General features: G+C 44.6%; 1 protein-coding gene across 3 annotated transcripts in view; it reads left to right on the forward strand.

Annotated features, from left to right (window-relative positions):
• Window positions 1–4,520: 4,520 nt before the first annotated feature.
• Window positions 4,521–21,260, forward strand: part of LOC128322415 (ubiquinol-cytochrome-c reductase complex assembly factor 1) — a 102,731-nt gene continuing 85,991 nt past the window's right edge. Inside the window, exons 1-4 of one of the 3 annotated variants that reach the window (XM_053243598.1) lie at window positions 4,521–4,669; window positions 8,476–8,580; window positions 10,396–10,500; window positions 18,468–18,575. In XM_053243598.1, coding sequence (XP_053099573.1) covers window positions 4,646–4,669; window positions 8,476–8,580; window positions 10,396–10,500; window positions 18,468–18,575 — 342 coding nt within the window. In that variant the 5' untranslated portion in view covers window positions 4,521–4,645. Of the gene's footprint in view, window positions 4,670–4,784; window positions 4,804–8,475; window positions 8,581–10,395; window positions 10,501–18,467; window positions 18,576–21,260 lie in introns of those variants that run through there. The other 2 variants (XM_053243599.1, XM_053243600.1) reach the window with 2 other exon arrangements.

A 21,260-nucleotide genomic window follows, 5' to 3' on the forward strand; every position in this document is an offset into this window, starting at 1 on the left:
ATCACAAACTATGCCTTTGAGGTGTCCCTATGTGTCCCTACAACTGTTTGGTCCAAATTGGTTCCCACTTGCACCTCAAATGTTTACACATCTGTCATCTTGAATTGAGGTGGATGACTTCATCACAAGCGGTGCCACTGAGATGTCACTATGTGTCCCTACAGCTGTAGCAAATTTAGTTCAAATGGGTTAGGCAGTTCACAAATTGGTCCACTTGTGCCTCAAACATTTATGCATCTACCACCTTGAAATGGGGTGGATGACATCATCACAAACTCTGCCATTGAGGTGTCCCTATGTGTCCCTTCAACTGTACCAAATTTGCTTCATACTGGACCAGGCAGTGTGAAGTTGATAGACACACCACAGAATCATACACAGAATGCCAGGTGATCTCATAAGCTTACTTTCCTTAAGGAAAGTAGGCTAAAAATACAAGGTTATAATGAGGTCATACAGTAGCATACTGTAATGGATACCACGCTAATGAAACCTTGCTCCCACTCCAAGTTTGTATCCTGTTCTATTCCTAGGTGAATCTACCTGTTCTCCTGTCAACTATACAAAACCTATCTTCATAGCAAGTGCCTCCCAGAGGGAGGAGAGGAAATGTCCCAGAGTTGTACACCTCCCAGGGTGGGCCCCAAAGAGAAAAGGCTCTGGACAGATCCTTCAAGTATTTATTAGAACACATGCTGTCTGAGGGACACTCAAACACATCAATTTAATAAGATGGAGGAAAATTCCCCTGTGGCCACCTACAAATATCTTCTGTGGGCACACTGGCCTGGAGACTGGCAAAAGTAGCTGTCTACTACTGTGAATGAGTTGTGATACGACAACAAATATAGCAAATATTTATAAACCACTTTTCAACAAAGTTGCCAAAGCAGTTTACATAGATATAAATAAATAAATAAAATGGCTCCCTGTCCCCAAAGGGCTCACAATCTAAAAAAGAACATAACATAGACACCAGCAAAGCCACTGGAAGGATGCTGTGCTAGGGATGGATAGGGCCAGTTGCTCTCCCCCTGCTAAATAAAGAGAATCACCACTTTAAAAAGGTGCCGCTTTGCTCAGTTAGCAGGGGTTGAGATATATTCAGGGATCCAAAAATCCTTAGACTAGTTGGCCAGACATATAAATTCCCTGACCCAAAGGCACAGGTATTCTCAATCAGTGGTATTTCAGACATTGCTAAACTACAACTCCCATAATCCCCAACTACAATCTATTGTGGCTGGGGATGATGGGGATTGTAGTTCAGCAACAACTGGAGTACCACTGGTTAGGAACCCCGGCAATAGCAGATAGCTGCCTTAATCACTCTGACCTCTTGCAGCCTGGTTTAAATGATACAAATAACTGGTCAGCTCATCTAATGCCTTTAGCCCTTTGCAGATAGATAGATACTTTATTTACAGCCAATGGCCAAAACAGCCCTTTGCAGATAAATACATAAACCCTTTCCAAAAGTAACCTTATGTCATTGGTGTTATTTTGGGTGAGTAGGTATCAAAGCTATTGCAAAAGATTTTTTTTTAATGCTATATGTGCCAGCTATATCTGATATATTTGCTGCATGTTCTCTTGTTACATGCTTGCTTCAAAGAAATAGAAATTCCCTTCTAAAACATAAGCTTTAGAAGTTCCCTTTTACATGATAAGTCAAACACAAATTACTTGTGAATAATCTATTTTAATTTTATCCACATATATCCTGGTTGTGAGGTGAAAGGACTTTTAAAAAAAGTGTATTTTGCTATTACCCTGACTGCACAAGCTAGAATAGGAAAGGAAAAATCTTGGCATGATTGATAGAAAACGGATGGTGACAGCAAGCTACATGGAAAGCAAAAAAAAAATTGTGGTTTGAGTTGATTTTGGCTTCAGAATGGTGAAAGAAAATCCCAACAGGATAAAAGCAGATTGGACTGGCAGAAAGTACAGAGCCTAGGTCAGTACAGCAATTGAATGATCAATGACTAACTTGTGGAGAATCCACTGAGCAAGATCTAAGAACAAGAGACAAAGCACAGCTACATAGTGGAAAAAACTACAGCAAACAAAAACAAAACAAACCTCAACTAGCTCAATCCCCCAAACACTCTGGAACTTCCTTGTTATGCACTTGCCCTCAAGAGAGGGTAGACCACAAGTGAAACCAAAGCTCTAGACCAGTGCTTTACTTATAATTAAATTGTTTTGGGTATCAAATACATGAATTGGTGGCATTAATTTTGTTGGTTACAAGCATTTAATATGCCAGGTCAGACATCAGCAAAACCTTGGTTTATTTCATATCATATAGATTGCTTTTATCATCTGAATTCACACCATGACACTTATTGTAGGTTGTTTATGGCTGTCAAATCAAAATCTGAACCTTAGGTACCAAGAGTTAGCCTAATCTTAGTTCTGCAAGATGCCTCTAAATACCAGTTGCAGGGGAGCAGCAACAGGATAGAGAGCAAGCCTGTGGGCTTCTCAGAGGCATCTGGTGGGTCACTGTGTGAAACAGGATGCTGGACCAGATAGGCCTTGCACCTGATTTAGCAGGGCTGTTCTTATGAAGTGCCAGAGTTATGCACACAACTCCTCCCAGGACTGGCAGACCTCCTACATGTGTGCTGTTATGCCAGAGGACTAAGTCTTCTGAGCACTGCTTGCAGTCCAGAAGTGCTTTGCAAGACCAGAAACACGTCATTTCGGACCATGCAAAGTGCTTTCAGAGTGTGAGCAGCACTCAGAAAGTGCTTAGCTGTCTAGTGCAACAATGAACACAGGAGAAATAGGGAGTTGTATGCGGGCTTCCTGTGTGTCCTTGCAGAGCCTCCTTATACACACACACACACACACACACACACACACACACACACACACACACTTTGTTAGGATGTCAGCCATTGTTTATTCTTAGATTTGATGTGCCAGTGTAAAAAACTGAATGGCTGATCTGCTTAAGGTCAAAGCTGGGTTGTTCCTGAATGGATATGGAATGACTATTTTTGCTGGGATGGCTAGCTGTGACAAGGCCTACAAGCATACTAATAAGATGTATACAACTGTTTGCTTTCCATCCCTAGCAGGGAACATAGGAAGGTGCTATATACTGAGCCAGACCATCATCATCATCATCATTATTATTATTATTATTATTATTGTTGTTATTACATTTATATCCTGCTTTTCCTCCAAAGAGCCCAGAGTGGTGTACTACATACTTGAGTTTCTCTTTCACAACAACCCTGTGAAGTAGGTTAGGCTGAGAGAGAAGTGACTGGCCCAAATTAACCCAGCAAGTATCATGGCTGAATGGGGATTTGAACTCGGGTCTCCCCGGTCCTAGTCCAGCACTCTAACCACTACACCACGCTGGCTCTATCTACACCCTTGGTCTATCTAGCTCAGTATTGTCTTCACAGACTAGCAGCGGCTTCTCCAAGGTTGCAGGCAGAAATCTCTCTCAGCCCTATCTTGTAGATGCCAGGGAGGGAACTTGGAACCTTCTGATGCTCTTCCCAGAGTGGCTCCATCCCCTGAGGGGAATTCTTACAGTGCTCACATTTCTAGTCTCCCTTTCATATGCAACCAGGACAGACCCTGCTTAGCTAAGGGGACAAGTCATGCTTGCTACCTCATGACCAGCTCTCCTCTGAGGGGCAGCACCTCAAATTGAGAAATGTATTACTTGCAAATGATAATCACCATCCTGAACAGTGGCAGTCGGTCTATTTTTAAATTATTCCCAACAAAGGGGATTCCTTGAACAAGTTAACAGAGGTTATTATGGAATCCCCTCAACTGGAAATAATTTTTTTGCTCCAGCTGGCAGTATCAAGGCAGTGTGTGCACTACCCACATTCATTCAGTTGGGCCTTCCTGATTCAACCTGAGTGAGAATTAACTGAATTAATTTTAACTCTAGAACTCTAAAATTAACTGAGCAGACATTTAAAAACTTGTGTGCATGCACACATGTCCATCCCTGAGAGGGAACACTGCCCATGAACATTTATTTACTTTATTTAACATATTTGTATACTGCCCCAAATGCAAGTCTCTTGGGCTGCACATTGATCCCCAGGCACTGGATTGCTTTCCTTATTAAAACTGCCAATACAAATAACAATAAATTACAATTACAAATAAACCAACAAATATCAAGCTGGTTTACACAGCAAAATGAATGAAAAAATTGTTCCAAGGCCCAGAAGGGCACACAATCCAGGAAGTAACACAAGGGAAACACTAGCAACAGCTATGGGGCAGGATTCTATGACAGAATGAATGAGGATAGTTTCTCTTCCCCTACTAAATATAAGAGAGCCACCACTTTGAAAGGCGCCTCAATTAACAGGGGCAAAGTTAGCGAAAGCATTTCGTTCTGCCTTCCGACCTCACCCCCAAATATAGCCGCATCCGCAAATTGTCTGCCCTGCATCAATGGCAGAGGAATGAATCCACGAAGCCTCTCTTGGATGCAATGGAATCAAGGGGCAGTCCTCTCCCCAAACAAACCATGCTACTACCGTGCATTGCCAGCCGAGCGCTTTGCAGCTCCAGTCCCAGGCTGGCGGCGCATGAAAAAACGGAAGTGCTTTGATGTTTCGCGGAAGCGGAAGCGCGACCTTGAAGAATTATGGCGGCGCTGGTGAGAATCGTGGTGAGTCGGGGTTGTGGTGGTGTAGGGGCGCTTTTGTGGCAAAGTTGAGAGTCGACTTTGCTGCCGCGGTTTGCGCGGGTCCCCTGGCTCCGTGGTTAGGAGCCCTCTCCCGGCTTCTGGGGCACGGGGTAAAGGTAGTGTCTCCTCACCAAGCCCATCAAGAGAGTAGCAGGACTTGCAAGGGGCTACATAGGGCACACTCTCACGCCCTCCGACCCCTGTTCGTGGTAGGAGGGCCGAGGAAGGCGGCACCGAGCAAGAGCGCTCGCTCAGCACCGCACCGAAGGCATGTGGGCAGTCCGCAAGTATTTGCCCTTCAAGCCTCTGGCGGTGGGACCGCTTTTGCTAGTGGAAAGAGCATCACAGCTTCTGTAGTAGCAAAACCGATGCACCCTCGCAAGCACATTAGGTGGCATTTGTAAAGCAACACAATCAGTTCAGCAGGCAACTACTGTAGCCCTGTCTTAGGTGACTAATTAGTCCTACATCATACGGGAAGTATTAGTTTTTGATTTGAAATTATTTTTAATAAAAGAATATTTATGCACCACTTTTCAACAACAAAAAAGCACTCAAAGCAGAAAGAATTAGATTATTCCCTATCTCAAAGGGATTCTTGATCTAAAAAGAAACACAAGGGAGACATCACCAACAGCCAATAAATAGAAGGGATGCTATGCTGGGATGAATAGGGACAGTTGCTATCTTCCTGCTCTGTATACAGAACCACCACTTTTAAAAGGTGCCCCTTTGCCCAGTTATCAGAGAAACAGAACGAGGGGCTGTGTCAAAACTACTTACAGGAGATGTGCTATGATCTGTTATTTCAACCCATCTTTAATCTCACCTTGTTCCTCCTGCTCTGTTTAATTCTAACGAGGAGGATGTTATATCTCACTTTTCTGTCTTCTGTTTTTTGCTTGCTAGTCAGAGGTGTATCTAGGGAAAATAGCGCCTAGGGCAAACACGGAAATTGCGCCCCCTGTCCAAACATCTGACACCCATCTTTCAGATAACTTTACCATAATATCAGCTGAAAAATACAAGTCAGACTCATTAATCTTTTAATATTTCAAAAACTATTTAGCAGTGGACTTAGCCAGACCAAAAAATGCTGGAAAACTACAAATTTCAGTATGCTGGGGCTCATGAAATACCCAAATACTATGTGGGGGTGTACTTGGAAAACTAAACAGAAGTGCCTGTCTAATTCTCTACTATGCATTGTAGAATCACCATTACATAAGTTTTAAAAATAAATGGAGAATTTGACTTTTCCCAGATACTCTGAAAATAATGAAAGGATATGCAGAGTAAACTGTGTCACTGCTTGGAATATATTCTAGTATTTCAGAAAGACAGTTAAAATGAGAGAAAGAGAGCAAGAAACTCCCAGTGGGCCTTAATACTAAGGATTTCACACTGATTCATAGACAAACTCATCATTAATAGCCATATTAGCAAGACATCACATTTAACTCACTTATCACAAGAAGCAAGTAAGAGCAAATGAATACAATCCTAGCTCATAAGCTTCAGCTTAGTATTCACAAGCCCTGATTCTCTGTACATAGTGCCAATCTGAATATGTGTACAGTGTCATATATATATATAACCTGTAGCCCTTTTGGTGAGCTTCCTAAGGGCTGTGGGGGTGGGTCTGCAAAGGTCCCCCTCCCCCCACTGGCCTCTAGGGCCTCACAGGGACCAGGGTGGATTTGATTTAAATCAAACTGATTTAAATCACGATTTAAATCACTAGCAGGGTGGATAAAAATAAAAAAAATCCGATTTAAATCAAAAAAATCAGATTTTTTTTATTTAAATCAGATTTTTTTGATTTTTATCCACCCTGCTAGTGATTTAAATCGTGATTTAAATCAAATCCACCCTGACAGGGACCATTTGAGCATGTGCGGTGGCCATTTTTAAAAATAATCTTTTTTTTTAAAAATGGCTGCTGAAAATAAAATGGCCACTGCGCATGCTCAAATGGCCTCTGCAAGGCCTGGCATGACCTAGGGCCTCGCAGAGGCCATTTGAGCATGCACGGTGACCATTTTGTTTGCAGCAGCCATTTAATTTTTTTAAAAAATTTACAAAACGGCGCCCCCCTTCAAGTGGTGCCCGAGGCACGTGCCCTGCCTGTCCTACCCTAGATACACCCCTGCAGCTAGCGAATAGTGGTTTGCTTACTTAAACATTCTCTTCATGGGCATAGTAGTAAGCAAAGGTGGGAAAGAATATGAAAGTTGATTCATTCAACTTATTTTGGCAAAGCAGGTTCTTCTACATGTTAACCAGTGTTTCTGAGATTATATTATTAGATAAGAAAGAGCAAGATATGCCATGACAGAAAAATCCCTGGAAGCAAGGAATAATTTGGTAAAATTGGATTATCTGGAGCCAATGATAATTTCCTTGCTTTTAGTTATATCAGACAATTGCAGAATGTTCCATTTTTCACATTTTCTAATATTGTATCTGATGACAACAGGTCTTTTCACACTGTGTACTTTGTATTTTGTATCTTAACACCCTTTTAAATTTCAGGTGAGTCTTCATACTTAATTTTGTGCCACATAATATTTTTTGGCTCTTCTATTGGACTCTTAGCAGTAGTGACATTGAATCTCTAGATGTGTTTTTATTTTGTTCCTTTATTTCCTGTTGTAAAGCACATAATTCTTTTCTCCATGCAGCATTTGTTATATTGCTTCTGTCTTGCAATGTTATAGTAGCTCTTTGTCAAAGAACTCCCTTGTCTCTATGATGCTGTGAAAAACTGGTGACTTTTTGTGTGTTAACTGCCATAACAGTGAACCTATAGAAATAACCAAATTGCTTCAGAACACAACATAGCTTGCTCATCTCTATCATCTGACTAGGTAGTAATGAGGATTTCATTGTGTGTCAGGTGCATATATATGATAGAATGTGTGGTAAAGTAGCCACACAGATGTGCACCACTGAAAATAGGAATAGTTAGTGGGTTTTGCTATCCACACTCAAAGAAGAGCTGTTTATTAATCTGATGAAACCATGCAAGCATTAATGAACATACATCAGAAGTCTTAAATAATGTGGCAATTAAAAGCAATTTTTTTTGCCTGAGTGAGTAGATGCTTTTTAATAACCATGTTTTTTAAATTTTCTTGTAGAGTTGAATAGCACAGAATTGTATTTTCCACTCTTGTGAAAAATCTCTTGACTCATTTGTGAATCAATAAACAACAAGAAAAACATAGACCAATACAATAATCCAAAACTAGTATACAGATTGTCTTTGACAAGGGAGGTAGAAATACATTCCTTTCTGGCAGGTGATACTGACAGGGGAGAAAAGAATGATTTCACATATATCTCAATTTTGAAAGAATATCTTTCCATAGGCTTATTTGATCAATAGGTAGATAACGTTGAATGCTTGGCTTGCATATTGAATGAAAGGGTGCCATGTTACCATGAATTGGTCTTCTTTTACCAGACCATTAACTAATCTTCTTTGATGAGTAAGCTTTTCAGATAGAGCAATCTGCTTTTGTATATATTTTAGCAGTTTGTTGTTTCATTGAATGCAATACTGAGAATTGTATTCCATATTAAACACATTTTGAATTGTGTTGACAAGCAGCACCTTCAGTTAAAAAACACTCATACTTACATAGGATTATTCAACAATGAGCATAGAGGAAACTAAGAACAGTATAGTGAATCTAGATATTGTTGATCACAATAGCAAGATCATCATCTTTATTGTATATTCTCCTTCACTGTTGATTAGTGGCTGCTTTTTCTTCTTCTAGAAGCATCGAGCCAGAGTACCTCAATGGATTGCATTATGCAGTGGATTGATACAAACAACATTAGCTCAAGCACAGTATGGCAGGATGCTACATGGTGCTCTCCAGGTAGGATATTTTGTTGATGGGAAGAAGCTTATCACATGAGCATGGTGAGGAACTGTTGTTCTGCTTTGGGGGAATGTTGAAAGAGATTTATTGGTTTGGGGTTTTATGGTTGCAATTTTGTAATGGTCTAAATGCTATAGAATGTTTTACATTACATTTACAATATTGCATCCTAAAAGGCAGAAGCTATCCACCACTTCAATGTCTTCATTATCAATTCTGATCCTTACACAGTAACTTCCTCCAAATACCACACACACACACACACACACACACACACACACACAGAGATATAATGGAGCATTATTTTGCAAGGTGCTGGAGGGTTGAGGCTATAAAAAGGTTTAGGGCAAAGGAAACTCACAAAAGCCAGGTTGAGATGTTATGGGAAAGCATGGTTTCTATGAGAACAAGGAGAGGAGAGCTGGTCTTGTGGTAGCAAGCATGACTTGTCCCCATAGCTAAGCAGGGTCTGCCCTGGTTGCATATGAATGAGAGACTTGATGTGTGAGCACTGCAAGATATTCCCCTCAGGGGATGAAGCCGCTCTGAGAAGAGCAGAAGGTTTCAAGTTCCCTCCCTGGCAGCATCTCCAAGATAGGGCTGAGAGAGATTCCTGCTTGCAACCTTGGAGAAGCCGCTGCCAGTCTGTGAAGACAATACTGAGCTAGATAGACCAATGGTCTGACTCAGTATATGGCAGTTTCCTATGTTCCTATGTTCCTAACTATGGGCTCACATCTGCCTCTCTTCTTTCACATGCAATAAGAGGAGAGTAAATGCTTTTGGTTTGGACTAAATGACAGTTCTCTGTTGCATATGAACTCTGGGAACTATAGTTCAAACCACATTTGGGTAACAAACCTGGATCTGAAATCACAATTTGATCCTAGTTTATTTTAACTAACTGTGGTTTGAACTAAACCACAGTTCCCTGAGTTCTTACATGATGTTGAGCAATGGTTTGGTTCAAGATGAAAGTGAAAGCTTTCATTCCTTGAATACAAAAAAGGATGAGAGAAAGGAGGGGGGACTGCATGAGTTCATGGCTCTCTGAGGACGGGGTTTAGATATTGTGCAAAACTGAGAGTGTGCACACCCTCTCCTATCCCCACACGAATGCCTGCTTGCTTCAGAAAACCCTAGGGTTCAAGTGGGTTTGTGGCATGGGTTTCTGAAGCAAGTAGTTAGAATATACTGATGGGTTTGGACATCGCAACCAATCTCGGCATATCCTAACTGAGAAAGTAGGCCCTTGTGTGGGGATGGGACAGGGGGCGCATGTTCCTGAGGTGAGGGAGGTAGCACTGAATTCAGCTGCTACCCAAGTTCCACATGACATTTGAAGCTGCTTTATGACTTGTTCTTAGTGTGAAATGATGGTTTCCTATTACATTGAACCTGACCAAAGGAAAGGAACAGTAGCTGAAAATACATGGTATATTTTCTTCTTGTGCATAAAGAAAAGGACCCTGATTAGTGATAGTATTTGTTAGAAGGATGTGGTGGGAAGGAATCCTTTCACATTGTTTTGGTTTTTTTAATGCCTTGTTAGTGCACGAAGCTGGGAAGTTTAGAAGGTCAAGCTATCAACTTTTTAAATATGTATTTGTGTCACTTTTCCTGTTCTGTGAGCAAATCAGTGCTGTGCTCAGGTGAATTATCCTAAAAGTCTTATAGGCCTCTTTAATCTGAATTTCTTCCACAGAGTAATGCCACTTGTGGGTACATTTTAAAAAACTTAACAATATTGTCTTCTTACCTCTTTACACTTCTTCTTGTACACTTATCCTTTTCTTTTTATTGTCTTATCAGAGGCACAAGAATGGCCGGTCGCAACTAACCAAAGTTTGCTGTGGATTAATACAAACCATTGGTACAGCCAAACAGCCAAACAGAATACTTCATCACACAAAAAAGGTCAGGACAAAGTGATGTTTATATTACAACAATGCTTTTGTGTCCCATTGCACTAGGACTCTGGCAGCTGGGGTTTAATAATAGGGAGGGTTTTATGCTTACAGTTGTGAGCTTATGTATGTAGAGAAGCTTAAATTCCAGAGTAGCATGAAGAACTGATGCCTGCTGAAACTGGCAGACTGCTTTAAAGATTCAGACAAATTCATGGAAGATCTTCCATGGCTGTTAGCCAGAATATTTAGGAGTGAGGTGGTACAAATGCAGTACTTTGTGAATCTGGGTAGTAGGAGCCATGAGGGGAGAAAAAGGAGGTTGTAATACTGCAGTATTTGTTTGTTTATTTATTTATTTAAAATATTTCTATGCCGCCCAAAAACTGCATCTCTGGGCGGTTCACAATTAAAATCTTTTAAAAGATTAAAAACGTTTAAAACCCAGTATTAAAATTATTTTAAACTATAAATCTAATTAAAAGCCTGGGTGAATAAATGTGTCTTCAGTGCCTTTTTAAAAGTTGCCAGAGATGGGGGGGCTCTTATTTCAACAGGGAGCACATTCCAAAGTCCAAGGGCCACAATGGAAAAGGACCATTCCCGAGTAGCCGCCAGATGGGTTGGCAGCAGCCGCAGGCGAATCTCTCCAGATGATCTTAGCAGGCGGTGGGGCTCATGGCGAAAAAGACGTTTTCTTAAATACCCAGGGCCTAAGCTGTTTAGGGCTTTATAGGTACTGAGGAGCACCTTGTATTTTGTCCGGAAACGTATTGGCAGCCAGTGCAATTCCTTCAACACAAGAGTAATATGGTCTCTCCTAAATGACCCAGAGACCAACCTGGCTGCCATGTTCTGAACCAACTGCAGTTTTTGGACTGCGTACAAAGGCAGCCCCACATAGAGCGCATTGCAGTAATCTAGCCTAGAGGTTACCAGCGGATGTACCACTGTTTTGAGGTCGTTCATCTCAAGAAATCATTAGACCACTTCTGAAGAAGCCTGCCTTGGATCCCTCAGAGTTAAATAATTACAGGCCTGTCTCCAACCTTCCATGATTGGGCAAGGTGATTGAGAAGGATGCAGCTGGCATATCACCTGAAGCTGATAAAAAGCACCTCTGGCCATCACCTCAACCTGGGACACCAGGGAGAGGTGTGGATCCAGAAGCACTCCCAGACTGCATACCTGTTCCTTCCAGGGGAGTGTGACCCCATCCAGAGCAGGCAGATCAAACTTGTCTCCCAAGTTTCAACCCCGCACAATAAGTACCTCCATCTTATCTGGATTCAGCCTCAGTTTGTTATCCCTCATCCAGCCCATTACTGCCTCCAGGCGGGCATTTAGGGAGGTTATGCCTTCTCCTGATGATGTTGATATGGAGTAATAGATTTGGGTGTCATTAGCATATTGATAACATCCTGCACCAAATCCCCTGATGAGCTCTCCCGGAGGTTTCATGTAGATGTTAAACAACATTGGAGACAACATGGAGCTCTGAGGCACACCATAAGAAAGTTCAGATTTTGAAGAACAACAGTCTCCAAGACACACCATCTGGAATCTGCCCGTGAGGTAGGAGCGGAGCCTCCCACCCCCGATCCCAACAGACATTCCAGAAGGATACTATGGTCAATAGTATCGAAAGCTGCCGAGAGATCCAAAAGGACCAACAGAGTCACACTCCCTCTGTCAATTCCCAATTGGAGATCATCCATCAGGCTGACCAAGGCGGTCTCCACTCCATAGCCTGCCCGAAAGCCACTTTGAAATGCATCTAGATAATCCGTTTCCTCCAAGACCGCTTGGAGCTGGAAGGCCACCACTTTCTCAATCACCTTGCCCAACCATGGAAGGTTGGAGACAGACCTGTAATTATTTAACTCTGGGGATCCAAGGCAGGCTTCTTCAGAAGTGGTCTAATGATTGTCTCCTTAAGACAAGGAGGCATCCTGCTCTCCCTCAGAGAAGCATTTATAATCTCTACCAGGCCCTCTACAACAACCTCCCTGCCGGACAGTGCAAGCCATGTCGGGCAAGGATCAAGACGGCAGATGGTAGTATGCACCATTCCAAGCAACCTGTCCACATCCTTAAGAGTCACGAACGTAAACCTGAAAGTATTTGATAGGGATCTGCACAGAACCATCAACTGCCAGTTTGAAGGTTGGGGAGGGGGATAGCTTTAAGGACCGGGGAGGGTGCTCTCACCCACCCCATTCCCCAGCCCTTCCAAGTAGCTCTGCCAACACTTTAGTCAGCATCAATTCACCACCTATCCTGAAATGATAGAAGAGCTGCTAGAAAGTACTAGTTGGAGATTACTGCAAGCCATGCGCTTGTGTCAATATGTTATCATTATGCATGTTGACAGGCAAGGTAGTAGGACTGTGCCAGTTGGAAGAATCGGAAGCCCATGTTGGAATTCCTGCCTCCAACCACAAGGTGGCTGCAGAGCAGTTGCCCCAGGTAGAAAGGTGGTGTTGGGTGTGGGTTCTTTAAATGTCGATCTGGCACTGGGAAACCTGGGTGACTGCTGAGAATCTCAGGAGCATTGGGTGAGGGAGTGCAGGAAGTGATGCAGGGGAGGCTGGGAACAAGTGTAGGGCAGTTCCTCCCAGAGCTTTTCCCATAGGAGGGAAGGAACCTTCCTCTGGGTGAAAGTACAGCCCCCCAGGCATCCCTGCACTTCTTCCTAGCCATCCCACATTTGTTCCCAGTCTCTGCTGCATCATTCCCCACTTGCTCCTAGATGCTCCTGAGATTCTCTGCAGAAGTTCAGCTTTCCCTGCGCCAGTGCCAGGTCAGCATTGAAAGGACCCCCACCGTACACCCCTACCACCGTACAACCTGGGGCAATTGCCCCAAATTAGCTACCTCCACATGGATGGGGGCAGGAATTCCAATGTGGGTTTCCAATTCTTCTGACTTGCACAGTCTTACAGGGTAGTATCCAAAACCACAACTGCTTTTGCTTAATATACATTTCAGGGGGGTGGAGGCTGTTGGTGCACCTCACCTGGGATTTCAGACCACTTCCCATTTATTCTTCATATATACAAGGCAAGGATCTCTTATATACTATGCATGTGTGCCAAAAGCACTCTGTTTGCGGCATTAAAAAAAAAAAAAGGTGACTATCCTGTGAAGATAAGGTTGCTCTAGTTATATAGGTCTTTTTAGAAAATTACAGCAGATGCTTTTTACACAGGCCAACGTCCAGAGCAAAAGTGCACTCGCAGAACTAGAACATTAGGACAGTACCTGAAGAAAGCTTAGTGGAGCTACAGAGCAGGGATTGGAGGAACTGCACTATAATGCTCTTGCACAAAAGTTATCATTGAAATAAATGAGGCACGCTGCAATTGCACAGCTGTTGTACAACCAGAAGTACAGAAGCACAGCAGTAGTCTGGAGTGCAAGCTTCAGTTTTGTACTAGTTGAACGTTCTATCGCATCAGTGGCTCTAGATCAGTGATTCTCAAACTTGGGTCCTCAGTTGTTATTGGACTTCAACTCCCATAATCCCCAACCAAAGGCCACTGAGGCTGGGAGTTGAAGTCCAATAACACCTGAGGACCCAAGTTTGAGAATCCCTGCTCTAGATGATTTTCTGCCACTGCTTTTTGCAGTTTAACCTCAAATATATCCCAAAGCAAGCCTTTGAATTTTGCTGAATCTCTACATGCCACATCTATGTCCCCCTGCTTTTCTCTGAAATGGCACATCTGAAACAATTTTAAAAGATTATCAATCTGTTGGGATGTCTTGGATGCTGACTGGAGATTTCTAGCATTTATGTATAAGTCACTTTAAACTGTAGTCGGCAAGTTATTCTTAAAAGTGGTGCTTTGTTTTTTTAAACAAATCATTCCAGAATATATTGTCAGGTATGCTTAGTCTGTAAGTAAACCTCCTTTGTCCATTGGTGGCAAGGAATGCATTTGTTCCTCCTCTTTTGCCTGAGTATTTCCTGTGCTCTTAATAAAATGTGAGGTGGTATCAGCTTTCTTTTTCTTTCCCCCCCATTAGTGATGGTGGTGACAACTCAAAATATTTTAAATATTATACAAAAATTCAGAACTTCACTAATATTCAGCTTTTACAGTCTGCTGTAGGGCAAAGATTGTCTACAATGCACCGTGTACATTTTTAAAAAACCATTACTCCACATGTGTACAAAAGTAATGAGCTATGAATAGGCAAAACAGAGGTGGTTTTTAAAAATAGCATCCATCTAACAGATGAAGTTAACCGGATTATCTAGAGAACTGCACAAGAAAAACTGTTTTGAGATCTTGATCTTCTCTTGTTCATTCCAGAGTTTTGACAGTAGTTTTACATCCTCTCTAATAAAACGCTTGGTGTCCGTCCGTGGACAGGCACCAAGCGTGTGTCCGTGCCTCCCTGTCCTGTTCTGCGCCTGCGCGAAGCGCAGGCGCAGAACAGGGCAAGGGAGACACGCTCGCCGGTACCCGGCGGACATCTTGGGCGGCCACAAGCGGCCGCCCAGAAGAAGCCGGTTGTGGGCGGAGGGGAGCTCTAAGCCGGGTGAAGAGGCGGCAGGGGAGATTGGCTGAGGCCGCCTCGCCGGATACCGGGACAGGGAGGCAGAGGGCGGCGGCGGCGGCGGTTCCAGGGAGGATGACGGCAGCTCCTGCGGCTGCGGGGAGGGCAGAAGCAGCTGCCGCCAACTCAGGGAGGGCCGAGGCGGCAGCGGCGGGACCGGCCCTGCCTCCGAAAGCGACAGAGGTGGCGGCGGTGGGATCAGAACGAAAGCAGCCCAAGACAACAACGAGATGGCCAGAGGTGGCCGCCCCGAACACGCCGGGAGCAATGGCGGCGGGAGAAAATTAAAAAGGAGGACGGGAAAACCGGTCAAAACAAAAAGGAGAACGGGGAAGCCGGGCGAGAAGGCGGCGAGGCCGCCAACGAGGCCTGCCGCACCAAACAAAACAATAGTGCCCGCTCACCTGTCCTCCAAGGTGCCAAAATCCACCTTCCCCACTCCCCCCCCAAATTAATAACTGCACCGCCCCCGCCTATCGCCCACCCGCCCAACCAGCTGCCCAAACCTAACTTCCCCACTGCACCCCGCGGCAATCGGCCAAAAAACCCCAAACAAACAAAAAAACCACACCTCCAAGAAGAAGTGAGGAGCTTACAGAAAAAGCTCCTCTCTGTGGCAAGCCTCTGCCCAGACTGCCGGTATGGAAGCGAAGGAGCCTATTGCATCATTTGCATCCATTGTAACAGTCTGAGCAGCAGCAGAGCATAGAGAGGAGCTCTTTTCGCGAACTCCGCACTTCACAGCTGATAAAATGGACAAACAAACAAACAAAAAAACCAGGGGCAAAAAGGAGAGAAAACAGGGACAAGGGAGAGGAAAGGGGAGGGGGGGAAGGTGCAGGGAAAAAAAGACCAAGAAACAGTGAGCAAAAACCAGAGAGAGAGAGAGAGAGAGAAGGGGGAAAAAACCAAAAAACCAAGGGACACAAAAAAAAAAACCACAAAAAACAAAACAAAAAAAAAGGGGGGGGGAGGGAAGGCTAGCGCCCGTTATTATAACGGGCTTAAAAATACTAGTAGTGATCATAAGATTGTCTTATACTGACCCATAGCTATTGAGATATCTATCCATTAATTTGTCTATCATTTTCATTAGATATAGTGTTTGTGATAGTGTATATATCTGTGTCCTGCTCCACATACACCAGTTCTCACAGGTATAAACTGATACCTGATTCAATAGAATAGGAAACCAAAAAATAAAAAACTATGCAAACAATATGTTCATCAAATAGGGTTGAATACAAATGAGACGACTCATTTCTCAAGGGCTGTTTGCTTTAGAGCAGGGTTGCTCAACTTCAGCCCTCCTGCAGATGTTGGCCGACATCTCCCATAATCCTTGGCTATTGACTGCTGTGGCTAGGGATTATGGGAGTTGTAGTCCAAAAGCAGCTGGAGGGCCAAAGTTGCAGCCCTGCTTTAGAGGCTCTTTTTGCAAGATAGCAAGTCCATATGGCCTTTATTTCTGTTTTTTAAGGGAGTTCGGAGTACTGCATACAGTTCTGATCACCGTATCTTAAGAAGGACATTGTAGTACTGGAAAAGGTGCAGAAGAGGGCAACTAAGATGATCAGGGGCCTGGAGCAGCTTCCTTATGAGGCAAAGTTACAGCATCTGGGGCTTTTTAGTTTGGAAAAGAGGAAACTATGGTGAAACATGATAGAGGTGTATAAATTATGCATAGGGTAGAGAGAGTGGACAGAGAAAATTTTCTCCCTCTCACATCTTTGGAACCAGGGGTCATCCCATCAAATGGAGGGCCAGGAAATTTAGGACTAACAAAAGGAAGTCCTTTTTCACGCAGCACATAATAAATCTATGGAATTATCTGCCATGGGATGTGGTGATGGCCACTAGCTTGGATGGCTTTAAAAGGGGCTTAGACAAATTTGTGGAGGACAGGTCTATCCATGACTACTAGTCTGATGCTTATAGGCCACCTCAAGCCTCAGAAGCCAGCGTGGTGTAGTGGCTAGGGTGCTGGACTAAGACCGGGGAGACCCGAGTTCAAATCCCCATTCAGCCATGATACTAGCTGAGTGGCTCTGAGCTAGTGACTTCTCTCTCAGCCTAACCTACTTCACAGGGTTGTTGTGAGGAGAAACCTAAGTATGTAGTACACTCCTCTGGGCTCCTTGGAGGAAGAGCAAGATACAAAATGTACAAATAAATAAATAAATAAATAAATAAATAAGATGCCTCTAAATACCTGTTGCAAGGAAGCAACAACAAGAGAGAGGACATGCCCTCACCTCTTGCCTGTGGGCTTCTCAGAGGCATTTGGTGGGCCACTGTGTGAAACAGGATGCTAGACTAGATAGGCCTTGGGCCTGATCCAGCAGGGCAGTTCTTATGATCAGAGTTACTGTTGCAGTTCACACTCTGTCTTTATCTATCTATCTATCTATCTATCTATCTATCTATCTATCTATCTATCTATCTATCATATATTTATACCACCTGATATGTGGTATGATATGAGCCCCTGGTGGCGCAGTGGTAAAACTGCCGCCCTGTAACCAGAAGGTTACAAGTTCAATCCTGACCAGGGGCTCAAGGTTGACTCAGCCTTCCATCCTTCCGAGGTCGGTAAAATGAGTACCCAGAATGTTGGGGGCAATATGCTAAATCATTGTAAACCGCTTAGAGAGCTCCGGCTATAAAGCAGTATATAAATGTAAGTAAGTAAGTGCTATGTAAATCTCTAGGCGGTGTGTATTGCATGTATGCAGTGTTAGTCCGGATGTCAGCAAGTATATTTGTATTACAGAGATTGAGAGCTGCTTCACACATTATGTTTCCAAAGTGTACCCAGCAAATGCGTGTGTGTTGATTGGCTATCGTAGAGGTGCATGCACTGGGGTGCCATTGTGTGTGCACACAGCTAAGAAATACACATTTACTATCAATAGTAATAATTATTTTCCCAGTTCTCCGCTGTGCATGGGGAGGAATGAAACAACACCTAGAATAGAACAGAGTATATATGCATAAAATCCAGTGTACTCAGGCTTCCAGCTTGAGTAGTCAGTTCCCAGATTCTTCTCTTCAGACCTCTACACATTGGATTTTACATGAGTATGCCCTATTCAAACACTGGACTGCTTCTGAAATTTTTGCTCAATTTATGGAAAGACCTCTTGCATTCACAGATTGAAAACATTATATGCAACATATTATGACTACACAACAATGACCAGCAGGACAGGCGTGGCCATTGGGCAGGGCAGGAAGGTGCAGTCCTGATCCCTCACCACCAAAAAGAAAAAAGGCTGAGGGAAAGCACAGTCCAGTTCAGGGCCAATGTGAGAGGTTACCCTTGGAGCTGAATACAGCTTTTAATGGCAGCAAACCATGGTAGAAATCTGATTTCCATAACTTATTCCTTTTTTTGTTTTGTTACAGCTTCTTTCAGCCAAAGATTCTCCTCAGCCATCTGAAGAGAAAGTGGGTGCTTTCACAAGGATAATAGAAGCAATGGGTTTCACAGGACCACTAAAATATAACAAATGGGTAAAACATTTATCTTAACTTTTTGCTTTTCATTGTTGCTAAATCAAGAGAAACACTGAAATAAATTAATTCAAACTTGTATCTATAGGAAGCTATTGATTGTTTTCTTGTTACTTCTGTGTCAAAGTGGTGAAGAACTTGGTTACATGGTTCATTATTCCCTTGATGATATGAAGGGTGGCACTACTGTGTTTTTGTTTGAATCTTTTTAATCTGTGTGTGTATTATTTATTTATTCGATTTCTATTGCCAGTGTCCCATAAATCCTGCCTACCCATCCGTTTCTACAACTATGGATATTAGCCTCCTGTTATTTTAAGACCAAGAGGCTAATAACATCCATAATTGTAGATAAATTGTGTGCCTTGAGAGAAAGGCAAGAAAGGAGGCATCCATGCCAGGGAGCTGTTGTCGTCAGCTTCTGAAAAGACTATCAATTACCTTAGACGACATTGCTTTGTAAATCTTATGTAACATGTTTGGTTTTTTATATTGTAAATTGCTTTGGGTGAGTGGGGAACGGGCGGTGGGGCGAAGCCCCCATGCTTGTTGCAGCCTGGGACGGGAGGGAAATGGGTGGCGGGGCACAGCCCCGGCACCCATTGGAGGCCGGGGTGAGAGAGAAACGGGTGGCGGGGCTTTCCTGTTCGCACCCAGGAGCAGGAATGGCTGGAGGGATCCTTTTTGGCCATAGGGATCCTTTTTGCCCGCCTGCCGCGGCTCTGTCCAGGTGGCAGGGAGGGGCAGGAATGGAAGGGGGGAGGGCAAGAGAGAGTGGGGCTGGAGAGAGGAGAGACTGGACAGGAGGGAGGGGGAAACAGCCAGCCCCAAAGAGCCCCAAAGATATTCCCCTTAGGGGATGGGGCCTCTCTGGGAGGAGCATCATGAAACAGAGCAGAGATGGGCACTTCCTGGACCATGGTTCAGATCCAGACCATCAATCCCCCTTTTGTGGTCTCTCACACCATCCCATCACCTGCTCAGCCAGTATAAAGCAGATTGTGATTTTTGCCAAGACCTCCTTCATAGGAACATAGGAAGCTGCCATATACTGAGTCAGACCATTGGTCTGTCTAGCTCAGTATTGTCTTCACAGACTGGCAGCGGCTTCTCCAAGGTTGCAGGCAGGAATCTCTCTCATCCCTATCTTGGAGAAGCCAGGGAGGGAACTTGAAACCTTCGGCTCTTCCCAGAGCAGCTCCATCCCCTGAGGGGAATATCTCACACTTCTAGTCTCCCTTTCATATGCAACCAGGGCAGACTCTGCTTAGCTTAAGGGGACAAGTAATGCTTGCTACCAAAAGACCAGCTCTCCTCTTCCTTCTAGTGTCCCCAATGCCCCCCCTAAATATGTCCTTGAGGGCTAGGAAAGTTACTCTGTATCATTAGCTATACAAGAAACATGTGGTTGGATCCTAACTTATAACTCCATGAACGGAAGCCTTTTCCATTTATCTATATACAAGTGAATTTTGGCCCGTTGAATAACGGGCGCTAGTAACGGTGCTCCTGGCCCCCCGCCGCCATTCCCCCTCCCTCCGCCGTTCCCCCTCTACCTTTAAGGGCCAAATCGGCCCAGGCACTTGCCCCCGCCAGGCCGGGGAGACGGAGACCGGGGGCGGAGCGGAGGCCATGTAACTTTAAAAAAAAAATTTACTCCCGCGGCCGACGCCGCCAACCGCCCACCCTCCCTCCCAGCTGCCGAGTCCCCCTTACCCTGGCCGACTGCTGTCGGGCGAAGACAGCCCTTAATTTAAGAGGCAGAGAGGAGCTCGCAAGCAGAGCTCCTCTCTGTGCAAAGCCTCTTGCCGAACTGCCGCTTTGGGCGCTTGCGTCCCTTGCGCCCAAAGCGGCAGTTCGGCAAGAGGCTTTGCACAGAGAGGAGCTCTGCTTGCGAGCTCCTCTCTGCCTCTTAAATTAAGGGCTGTCTTCGGCCGACAGCAGTCGGCCAGGGTAAGGGGGACTCGGCAGCTGGGAGGGAGGGTGGGCGGTCGGCGGCGGCGGCCGCGGGAGTAAATTTTTTTTTTAAAGTTACATGGCCTCCGCTCCGCCCCCGGCCTCCATCTATTTTGGCCGAGGCGGCGGATCTGCCGCCGCCTCGGTCACTTTCCCGCCGCCTCCTCTCCGGCTTCTTCGGGGCGGCCGCTTCTGGCCGCCCAAGATGGCTGCCGGGTGCCGGCGAGCGTGTCTCCCTTGCCCTGTTCTGCGCCTGCGCTTCGCGCAGGCGCAGAACAGGGCAGGGAGGCACGGACACACGCTTGGTGTCCGTCCACGGACGGACACCAAGCGTTTTATTAGAGAGGATATTTCTCCTGGGTGTGCCCAGGAAAAATGCTTCCCGGCAACCCAGCTGATTGGCTGGGCTCCGGAGGCGCCTGATTGGCTGGCACACCAAGGAGGAGGAGAATTGGCCAGCCCACGCTGGTCTCCCTGCGTTGACATCTGACTCTTCTCTTCGAGCTTCTCTGATACCAACTAGAGGAAGAGCCGGACCCAGCAGCTCCCCTCCACTCCTCCCTTCCCAACCCAATTTTTTTGATAGAAGGAATTGAAGGAGAGCCACCTGGATCCAGTTCACGCTGGATTTACAGGGGAAGGGGCCGATGTGGTTTTCTGCTGGGGGGGGATCCCTCTTGCATACCACCGCTTGCCCACCACGCCGTCCAAGAAGTACTGAGCCAGAAG

This window comes from Hemicordylus capensis, chromosome 4 (genome assembly GCF_027244095.1).
Source record: "Hemicordylus capensis ecotype Gifberg chromosome 4, rHemCap1.1.pri, whole genome shotgun sequence".
NCBI lineage: Eukaryota > Metazoa > Chordata > Lepidosauria > Squamata > Cordylidae > Hemicordylus > Hemicordylus capensis.